The sequence below is a fragment of the Pteropus vampyrus genome, unplaced genomic scaffold, assembly GCF_000151845.1.
Source record: "Pteropus vampyrus isolate Shadow unplaced genomic scaffold, Pvam_2.0 Scaffold303, whole genome shotgun sequence".
Lineage (NCBI taxonomy): Eukaryota > Metazoa > Chordata > Mammalia > Chiroptera > Pteropodidae > Pteropus > Pteropus vampyrus.
The window spans coordinates 125,663-136,716 of NW_011889084.1; the positions used below are offsets into that span (position 1 = coordinate 125,663).

The 11,054-nt window shown below is 53.7% G+C and overlaps 1 protein-coding gene across 1 annotated transcript in view; it reads left to right on the top strand.

Annotated features, from left to right (window-relative positions):
- The window catches only part of GSG1L (GSG1 like), a 78,758-nt gene extending 68,946 nt beyond the window's left edge, over positions 1-9,812 (top strand). Inside the window, exon 5 of the mRNA XM_011376724.1 lies at positions 9,715-9,812. Within this exon, the coding sequence (XP_011375026.1) occupies positions 9,715-9,812 (98 nt within the window). The remainder of the gene's footprint in view (positions 1-9,714) is intronic.
- Positions 9,813-11,054: the final 1,242 nt, after the last annotated feature.

Consider the following 11,054-nt stretch of genomic DNA (forward strand, 5'->3'; position numbering starts at 1 on the left):
CCCTCCATCCCTCCATCCCTCCATCCCTCCATCCCTCCATCCCTCCATCCCTCCATCCCTCCATCCCTCCATCCCTCCATCCCTCCATCCCTCCACCTGCAATGCACAAAAAGGATCGGAGGGGAGCAAAACAAGAGGCCAGCACGCCAGCTTAGGTGCTGTTGCTGTCATCCACGAGAGAGACAATGGTGGCGTCATCTGTGGCAATGGAGATGAAAGGGGGCGGTTGCAAGAGCTCTTTGCTGGAAGAATTGTCAATGTCTTAGTTTGGGTTCCCCAAGAAGCAGGTCCTGAGATAAGGATTCAACAGCAAGTAGCTTCTCTGGGTGATCCCAGAAAACCCAAGGAGGAGCAAGGGATGGGACTAAGCAGGGAAAGGCAGGTGGCAGTGAAAGTCACATTGTCCGGCGGACTCTGGCGGCCAGTGCAGAGCACATACACTGAGTCACCACCCCCCACCCCGGACATAACAGTAACTCTCAGTCACTGTGTGCGGGCTGCTAGGGTGGGGCGGGTGCACAAACCCCCTTGGGGAGGGGGCAGAGGAAACTGTGGTGCAGCTGGAGGTCAGCAGCGCGCTCCTGGGCTGCCAGGGGGAGGACAAGTTTGTGCAGCAGGATGCGCTTTGTCTACATCAAATACAAGGAGAGTGTAGAGTCGGGAACGGAGATAACTGAAGCCAAGAGGCAGCCGAGATCGCCCAGGGAGGATGTGTGGGGCGGGGAGGGCTGGAGAAGCAATGAGGTCCCAACTCCCTGGGCCACAGACAGAGGCTTTGGAGGGCGGCAGCGGGGAGGGGCCGCAGAGAGCCTCCTGCTGCCCCCAGAGGTTTCCCAATCCCAGCTTCCGGAAAATAAAAAAGAAACTCAAATCCCACAGTGCCTCTGCCAGGTGTGCCTTTCATCAGGTAGCTGAGCTGGCAGGGATGGCTGTCTTTCCCAGGGGGCCAATGGAGGCTCTGGGGACTCAGAGTTAAATGAACGAGGAAGAAAAAGACCCCATCTGCTGTCAGAGCCGAGGGAGGAGTCGCCCGAACGGGCTGGAACGCCAGCGTAGGCGCTCTGGCCGCTTTAGTTATCCCGAGGTGGGCTGCTTCTGTGGCCACGTGAAAGTCACTTATTCATCCACTTATTCAACAAATTTTTACTTGAGATGCTTCCCTGAGTGGGGCCCCATGCTGGGTTCCGGAACGTGGAGATGATGAAGAAGGTGTGATCCTGGACCCAAGCTACCACTGTACAGTGTGGCCAGAGCTACACCGGGGTCAATGCAGGCTCAGGGTAAGGGTGGGGTACAGGAGAGGGAGGGGTGGGGCCGGGCACTTAGCCAGGGGTGATCCAGCCTGGTAGAATGCCGTAGCTGTAATGATATTACCTGGCCTTGTTGATGAAAATAACCAGCAAGAACTCAGTCCCACCAAGTCTGATGATAATATCTCAGCCTTGGGTATGTTCTGAGAAATTCACATGTATCCACTCATTTCATCCTAGGGACAGCTCCGTTTTACAGACAGGGAAAGGGAGGACCAGGGAGGTTATGGCTGCGCCAGGAAGTGGCAAAGCTGAGATTTGCACCCAGCTTCCCGGGCTCCAGAGCCCAAACCCTGAGCCACCAGGATGGGCTCCTGCGTGTCGGTCAGTGGCTCCTCGTGCTGGGCACTCCCCATCTGCCGGCCCTGGGCAGCATGTGAAGATTCTGGGCCCAGCCGCACGTGGACGTGATCCTCACGGCGCTCATGGGCTGGAAAAACAGCCTGATCAGACCGTCCAGGGAAACGACGCCATCTCCAGAATGCAGCCTCTTAGCTGCTAGTGGGTTTTTGGCCAAGAAAATATTTTGGAAATGCCTGGACGAGTTTTGCAATATTTCCTCACTAAGCAGATGCTCAGATTTTGTGGTGGGCTGACTTTCGGGCACAAGGGACTGGGGAAGAGGAATGCCAGGGAGCCCACGTTAGTAAACGCTTGCTGTGTGCAGGTCTCTGCTAAGTACTTCACAGCCATCTCATGCGATGGCTTCTGCAGCCCTGGGAAAGAGCTGAAAGGCAAACTGACTCTGCTGAGCTCTCTGGTCCACTGGGGGAGACAACTCAGCTCGGTGCGTAGATCCTCCTCACCGGGGAACGAGGCCATTCCCGCTCTTGCTCCCTAAAACCCCGACCTCGTCTCCTCTCACTCTCCCCTCCCTCATTCTGCTCCAGCCGCCCTGGCCTCTCTCTTTCTTGAACATACAAAACATCCCCTTTACGGGGCCTTTGCACTTGCTGTTCTCTGTGCCTGGAATGCTCTCCCTCTAAACCTTTGCACGGCTGGCTTCGTCTCATCTTTAAGTATCAGCCAGAGGCCGCTTCCTCAGAGAAGCGTCCGCTGAGCTACACCAGCTTCCCCAGCTGCCCTCACATCACCTTGTTCGGTTTTTCATAGTGTCTGCCCCTCTCTAAAATTGTCTGTTATATTTATGTACTGGATCTTTGTTTTGTCACCTCTCTTCACTAGGTTCCATGAAAACGGGCACCCTATCTTATTTGGTTCACATCTGTGTCCCGAGAGCCTAGAACAGTGCATGGCACACAGTAGGTGCTCAATTGCTGGCTCTAAACCTCCGATTTTCTTCCACTGTTTCCCACTCGAGTAGCCACTTTTACATAAACAGTGACATGAACTTCTGGTTACCTTAACTGCTCCAAAATTGCTATTTTTTTTCTTGGGCTACTGTGATATGGATTCTGCCATGACTTCTTTTTCCTGAGGAAAGAGTTTGCTTTGAAATCAGCCTTTGGGGCTTTGCAGTGCCACCAGCTAGCTCTGAAGCACATCAGATGTGACATTTGATGGAGATGAGGCTGCCTTATGGTCCAGGTGTCTGCATCTTCCTTTCAGGGGCAACTGGGGTTTGAGGCTGATTGCAGCTGTCAAGTTCAATGCCCAAGACAAGCTTTTGATTTTGCCAGGTGTGTCTGTAAGGCTAGGCTGGGAGAGCGGCTGTCATTCGCTGGGTACAGTGGTGGCTTCTGGGAGCTCCGTCTAGACAGGATTCTGCTGCCGCTGCCCTCAGAATAGCAGAGGGATTTGCAAGGAAGACTTTTCTGGGCCCAGAGCAACTTGGCACTTTTATTAGATCAAAATCAAATCCAATATAGTCCTGCTCGAGACTGCTTCCTTTATTAAAATGGAAACAGACAATATTTCCGAAATAAGTATCAATGCCACCTTGCTGGACACACAGATGGGCTTACAGCTTGGGGACATCTGAGACCCTGGCACTGGGGTTGAGAGAGCCAAGCCAATGTCAGCATCAGAATCACCTAGGGGCTCCTTAAAATGCCGCCAGCTGGGCCCATCCCCGAGTTTCTGACTCAGGAGGCTGGGCAGGGCCTGGGATTCTGCATTTCTAACAAGTTCCCAGTGATGCTGCTTCCGCTGCTGCTCCACCGACCAAATTCTGAGCGGTGCTCGGCCCTGGGCCAATACCTGTCCCTCTGAAGCTGCTGCCAAGAGGGAGTCTGCATTTTGTCCCTTGGTTAAGCTATTCAGCAGCCTCTGGATCAAAACTCCTGCTTCCAGGGCCAGTTCCCCACCAACCCATCCTCCTCACACAAACTCGATCCCGTCTCCCGCACCCGTCTGAGCTCCACAACCGCCTATGGTGGCACCCTTGCGGGTGCCAGGCGCTGGGCCAGCCCCTCGCGCACATTCCTGCAGAGGGCTTCTCTTGCCAGCTCAGTCCTTCTTTGCTCACTCTCTCTCCACTAGAATGGAAATGTCTTAAAGACAGGGACCTTGTTGCCACATTCGTGTGGCAGCCCCAGTGCCTAACACTTAGTCGGTCACTAGTACCTTTCCGGTGACTGACTTAGTTCACTGAGTCCTCACGTGGTGTTTGCTCTGAGGAGTATTTCTGTTTTACAGGTGAGGCTCTTTGGGTTCCCAGAAACAAAGCTATTTGTCCTGGGTCACAAACCGGGCAAGTGCAAACCAAAGCCGTGCCCTTGCTCTTCTTATGCCTGTGTCTGCCCGAGGCCATGCTCCTCCAATGCCTTGGTGTGGGGCGGGCCAGGGATCTGCATCAAGTAAGTCTAACGGTGATGCGGAGCCCCCAGGGACAGGTGAACCCCCAGGGGGCCTGCTGGGCCTTTTACCCCCAGCAGCTTTCGTAGCTGCGCCCCTTCACTCCTCACCCCACCAGCTCTGTGTACCCCGCTTTCCAGACCTTCTTCCTTTCCCCCAACCACCAACGCTGCCAGCTTTTTCACACCTTCTGAAAACCTCATTTACCTGCCAACAACCTATTTCACACCCTGTTCCTTCTGCCTGAAGTGACCTGCTCCCTTCCTCCCTCTGGTGAAAAACAAACCCTACTAGTGGAATCCCGAGCCTCGAGCCTCGCAAGTGTTTTCAGGGTCTGGCTTAAATGTCTGGGAATGGCGACCAGCCTCTCCCCACCCCTGGCAGAGGCGGTCACATCCGTCTCCCCGTTTCGCTGTCTAGGTCTATGAGGCCGAATTTTATGGTGGTCACGGGCCCAGCCTTTGGAGGGAGGCTGCCTCGGTTCAAATCGCAGTAGTGAGACTTTTGGCAAATGACTTAACCTCTCTGGGCCTCGGTTTCCTCATCCGTAAAAAGGGTATAACAATGGCATCTAACTCATGTTTCTGAGGATTAAATGAGCCAATGAACCCGAGGCAACAGTGAATGGTTCCTGGCTCCTAGGAAGGCATGTTTGCCGTTATCTCTTCATATATGGTCTGCGCCCCTCTCTAGACTGTGAACACCCAGAGGGGGCAGGTCTGTGTCTCACTCACGTCCGTCGACCAGCACCCAGTACGAAGGCTGACACACATCAGGCGCTCAACAAACGTTTAATAAGGGAATGAAGAAATCAGTGGCTCTGGGACCGGTGGTGGGTTAAGTGGATTCAGCCCAATTTCAAGTGTGAGAAAGAGATGAAGAGAATGTTTTAGCCCCAAAACATGGGATCCCAAAAGATGGACTCCAGTGACAAGAAAGATGGAGCCCCCACTTGATCTCCTAAGACAACTTTTCCCCAAGGAAGACCAGAAAACCCAATCTTTCTCTCCACATGGATCCCACAGAAACTTGCTCTTCTTCCCAACTCCCCCAACATTTATTCATTCAACACATCTGTACTGTCAACATTGCGCCTGCTAGGGTGCTGGGGACCAGAGATGAATAGAAGCAGAGCCAGTCTGTGTCCTCATGCTACACACAGCCTAGAATAGAAGCTGGGAGGAAACAAGTAAACGGATATTACCAAATATAATGGCGTCTCTGAGCCCCCTCGGGGTACGGATTTACAGAGCGGGGTCGACGTGGAGAGGCAGTCAGGGTGCCCTTGCCAAGGCTGTGACATTTTAGGCAGCAGAAGAGGGATGATGTTGTCACCAGCTGAAAGGTCTCCAAAGCCCAGTGCTAGCCTTGATTCATTCCTCCATCACTCTCCACGTCCCAGCTCCTTTTAGAGGGCAGAGTTCAAGGTTGGGCAGTCAGACCTTGATGGGCCATGAGTCCGAGAGAGAGAGGCCTTCAGCACCTCACTTAGGCACTTTCTCGTAAAAGGATGTGGCTCTTTTGTGCCAGGCGGGGCTGCTGTGGGGTCCAGAGCACCAGTGCCAGCCACCTGCCCACTCCCGAAGCCTGTCCACCCTCACAAATTCCTCTACCAGCTTCTGAGCACCTTGACCTCCCCTCTGAGAGCCCCGTTTTCCCCATCTGCATTGGCATTCTTGGTCTTGAAGTCTTCTCCCCTCTCCCCCTCCCCCTGGCCCTAACAGAGTGGATCCATTTTGGATGTAAATTCATTCAATTCAGCAGAGCTGGGAGCTGACCCCCTGCCCACCCCGGGATCTTGGTGCCTTGGAGAGAGTTCGAGACAGTGATTTCTCACTGAAGGATTGGGAAGTCGGAACTGGAAGAGACTGATGTTAAATTTGTTCACGTTTTGATATTTGGATTAAAAAAGAGAGGAGAAACCACATGGGAAAACCTCCCATGTGCTGAGTACTCTTCTGAGCCCGGGAGGTTTCAAGGGAATTTAAAACACAGTACTTGCTACCAACCCTCTGAGTGGGGGCCTTGGACAAATCATTTCCCACTGCGGCCTTTGGCTTCTCCATCCGCGAAGAGGCGGTTGATCCCAACCTCCACTAGTTCTGGCATTTTATTTTTACATCTATCTGAAATTGGATAATGAAGGGTTTCTATGCAGGGGTGGAGGGCTACCGACTTCTCTGTAACTCACATCCACTTGCAGTCTCAGAGAGGCGAAGTTACCTGTCAAGAGTCACGCAGCTTAAAAAAAATTCACACAGTTTGTGAATGAGGGAGCCTAGATTTGAACCTTTGACTGTTAGACTCCAAGTCCAGTTTTTATTTTCCCCCAGAGGAGGAGAGGCTGAACAAAAAGCCTCCTGTAGTGTACAGAATCTCAGACTAGGAAAGACAGATGCAGCTTACCCTCCAGCCCGGGAATCACTCCATCCTCCTCCCGCATGCCTTCCTCACTTGTAAAGTCAGTTCGGGACTCGCCCCATGCTCCCAGCTGCTGGGGCCGAGGGCGCCAGGACGAAGCCGACCCACTCTCTGCCTGTGGTGAGTCCCCAGGTTAGTTAGGGAGAACCCCCGCGACACAAAGTTACAAGGACAGGGGAGAGGGATGTGTAGCATGGTACGGGACACAGAGGAGGGGGCATTCAAAAGAGAGGTGGGAGACTCAACAGCCAGAGACAGCAGCGGGGAGGGTCACCCTGGCCAAGATCCAGAATATGCGAAGCCAGAAGAAACTCATGGAACAAAGACCCAGTCTTTGGGAAACAGGTAGAAGTCAGAAATGACTTCCAGTGCGCTGAGTACGACCTGAAGGATGCTACTTGGCCCACGGATGGTTTAAAAGGCTTTAAAAACCTTTGTTGTTTGTCATCATTTAAAAGCCAGGAGATTTTACTTTGAAATCCTAATTTTCGGTTTCTCTGAACTTTCTGGGAGTTCTCAGCCCACATTCCCCACAGCAACAATCAGCAGGCTGATGAATGGCTGCTTCCGCCTGTTCCACCCCTTCACCCATTGCTTAGGCCCAGGAGGTGTTTTGAAGTGGGATTCCTCAATCCACAGCATAAGGCATATATATATATATATAGATATATCTATATATATCTATAGGGGGCTCCTCAGGTGTGGTGAGGACAGAGAGAGCTCCCCCCGCCTCCACCGTAAATGGCTCTCAGCCCCAAGCCTCTCCCTGGAGAAGAGAGGGGACGAGGCCCCCAGTCCTTAGTGACTTGGCCTCCAGACCCAGGGGTCAGAGCGAGATTTTAACTCAAGGAAATATAGGGATCATGGTCTTTCTTGTTTCTTAAAAATACGTGATCATTTTCTCTTCGTTGCAATGAACTCTCCAAAGTTCTCCCTGTTGGTGACAGTATGAGCAGCTACGACCCCTTCTAAATACTCATTTAGAAAAATAATCGTACCTTTCTGTGCACTAAATATTTGCTTCTAGATTAAAGAAAAAAAAATCCAAACACCTATAACTTGGCAGCAAGCACCCCAAAGAATGCAGCGGTTTCAGTGACTGGGGCCGAAACAAATGTTTTTCCTGAGGGCAAACGATTCCAGAATGTTTGCCAAGTGTTTCTCACCCCTTCAGAAAATAGAGTAAAATTAGCAAAGCACCAACCATCATTAGAGAATATTAAAAACAGAAAAAAGCCAGAGCAAGAAAAATAAAAACATGCCTCTCGCTGCCCCCACCGTTGGCACAACCGTCTTCATTTTTGCCTGTTGCCATCCAGCCTTTGATATGAGGCAGAATCTCCCAACAGTCAGAGCTGCTTGGGGGTGCAAGAAGGGTAATGAGCAGTCTGTCCTTGGGGGCATGCAAGCAGGAGCTTGGCTTCCGCAGGAATTCCCACCTTAAGGGGTTTGCTCTAAAGAGCCCGTCTGAGCCTAAAGGATGACTAGAATGTCTGAGCATCTGTTAGAGCTCAGTAGGAAAAGAAACAACATGGAACAAATTTAACATAGAAGTTTGGAATCAAGAAGAAATTGATTTGATCCAGCTCCTCTACAACTGTGAACCCTAAGGTGGTGGCTTATCCCTGCCGAGTCTCAGTTCTGCTGTCTGCGAGATGGAGGTGGCTGCCTCCCAGGCTCGTGAGCCGAGAACGTAGCAGGTGTACTGGCCGTGAGCGCTCGGTCACTGTTAATCCTCCCTTGCCCGCTGGTGCCCACCACGCCAGTCTCCCCGCCCTTTGCCTCCCATCTCTGGTCCATCTCCATCGGTGCGCTGCGGACCGCACTGCCTGGGTTGAGCCATCGCTCTCCTGGGGTGAAGCCACTGGGGTGGGCGCTCCAAGGTGGAGGGGACCCCGAGGGCTGGGGAGAGGATGCCAGGGGGCTTCACGTGGGAAGAGAGACTTGAGTCAGGCTTGAGTGTTTGTTCGATTCCCAGTAGGCACAAGGACACAGGGTGGACATGGTCACAGGGTGGACATGGAAATGGTTCTGGTGTGTCAGAAAGATGCCAAGGAGGCGCTTGTGCAAAGGCAGGGAGCGAGCCTTCAGGAACCAAGGAGAGCACGGTGCGCGTGTTGTGTCAGGACCAGCCCTCCAGCCCTGCAGTGTGCCCAGCCACCAAGAGCAGCGGCCAGTGGTGGGAAAGTCGTGAAGTCTCTGCCCACTGCCTCGGCCCAGGGCGCTGCTCAGAGTCAGCTTGGGGCACACCCTCGCAGGCACTCACTGTCCCTGGGGTCAAGTAAGGACCAAGGCCCAAAGATTGTCCACACTTGTCCTCCTAACCCTCCCACAGCTCCTTAGCACGTGGAGGCACACAGTGGAGCTCGAGGGAACCTGACGGGGTGGGCGGATAGGTAGGTGGATAGGTAGGTTGCAGGATGCCCGGGCCGGTGGGTGAGTAGATGAGTGGGCAGGGGAGGGATTGGTTGGTTCACTGAGGGGTGTAGGTAGGTGAAAGGAATGGGGAGATGGGAAGGGGGTGGGTAGATTGCCTGAGTGGGTGAGTGAGTGTGTGGGCAGGTGGCGGTTTGTTTGTTGGATGGGTATGTTGGTGAGTAGCGGCAGGAGGATGGAAGGTTGGTGGATGTGTGCACGGGGGTTGGGGACTTGATGGGTTAGCGGATGTGTCCGCATTTGGGGAAGTAGATGAGAAGGCGGGTGAGTTGGAGGGTGAGTGGGAGGGTGGGTATGTGGTTTGTCGCAGGTGGGTGTGTGTGCGGGAAGCTGGGCTGGTGGGTGTACGGATGGCGTGATGGCGGGTGTGCTGGAGTGCTGGCAGATGGCAGGTGCATGAGTGGGTTTTAGGGCTGTGGGTGGTTGTGGGTGGGAAGGATATGCGAGTAGAATGGTGGATATATTGGCGGGTGTTACGTGAATGCAGCAGATGCTGGCAGATGTATGACTAGGAGTTGGGGAACTGGTAGGTAGATGGGGCATAGGGTGGCATGGGAAGGTGGGTGTGCAGGCAGCCGGATGGGGAGCCGGTGAGTGGGACAGTGGGTCGCGAGCTGGTTGTAGTGGGTAGGAGTGCTGGAGGGTAGGTAGGTGGAAGGCCTGCCAAGTAGGAGTGGGTAATGGATGTGTGGGCGGGTGGGGGGTGGGAGTGAGCTGGCGAGGCAGTGGGCAGATGGGGTATGGGTGGAGGAAGGCAGCTGTCGGCACTGACCACCTTGTCTCTTGGCAGGACACCAGCCACACGTGGGAGACTCCTGGCCCCGAAGCTCTGCACAGGAGGCCCCAGAGCTGAATCGCCAGTGCTGGGTCCTCGGGCACTGGGTGTGACTGAGGCCCGATCTGCCCCCGGGCCTCAGGCTGTCGTTGGCACCAGCCCCCTGACACAAGACCACTGGTCAGGCAGCTGTGGAAACCTGGCCTGTATGCCCTGAACTCAGCTGGCCTGCGTGGGAGACACCGGGCCTGCCCTGTCCACTGCTGCCTGGGTCTCAGGGTCCTGGCGATGGGGCTGGCGTGGCCTGTGGGAATACACAGGGCTACCTGGAGCGACTTTGGGAAAACAACTCCTGATTCTTGCCCCCATCACACGCAGAGCCCTCTCGGATGGCAGCTGGGATGCCAGGAAAAACTTGGACATCGGCCACTGAAAGCCTGGGGACCTCTGAGCCAGCTGGAAAGTTCAGGAGGAGCCCAGCTTTGCAGAGCTTTGGAGGGGCAGTGGCACTGACACCACAGGGGGCCACACAGCAGGCACACAGCAGGGCTCAATAAATGCTCGTTGAACCTGTTTTCTTGCTGTGTGTGGAGGCCAGTTGCTCTCCGGCTGTGGCTGCCCCTTCATGGCCCCCTCCTATTGGGTCCTCGAGGAACCTGAAGGTGAGACAGCCCTGAGTGTGCTGGGGTCAGGGCCAGACACTGAAGCGTGGGAGGGACGAAGCCTAAAGCCAGGCTGGGTTTGGGCGTCAGAATGGAGCCAGACTGGCGGCTGCCTTGGATTCCAGAAGGTGGCCGAGGTGGGAGCGCCAGGCAGACAGGAAAGGTAGGGTAGACAAGAGAGAAGCCCTTACACCCAGACCCTAAGTCACCCCGACCGCCATGGGGATACTTTACCCTGTGTCTAGAGCCACCTTTACATTAAATCCTCGGGCTTAGATGCCTAGGAAAAGAGATTCCTATTATAAAAATGAGGGAACTTAAGATCACAGAGATGAAGAAACTTGCCCCCAAGATCAGAGCTAGCAAATGACAGAGTTGGAGTTTAAACCAGGACTCCTGACTCCGAGAGAGGCTTCATCCCTTCCCAGAAGGATTTCTAGAGCTTGGTGTGGAGGGGGTGAATGTGTGAGCAGTCGTGAGAATATTCTTTTTCACTCCTCCGTAAATCCATTATCCATTTATCCATCCATCCATCACCTGTCCGTCATCCATCATCCATCCATCATCTATCCATCAATCATTCGTCAATCATCCGCTCATCCATCCATTATCCAACCATCTATACATCCATCCATCCATCCATCCATCCATCCTTCATCCATCCATTTATCACCCATCTATCATCTATTCATT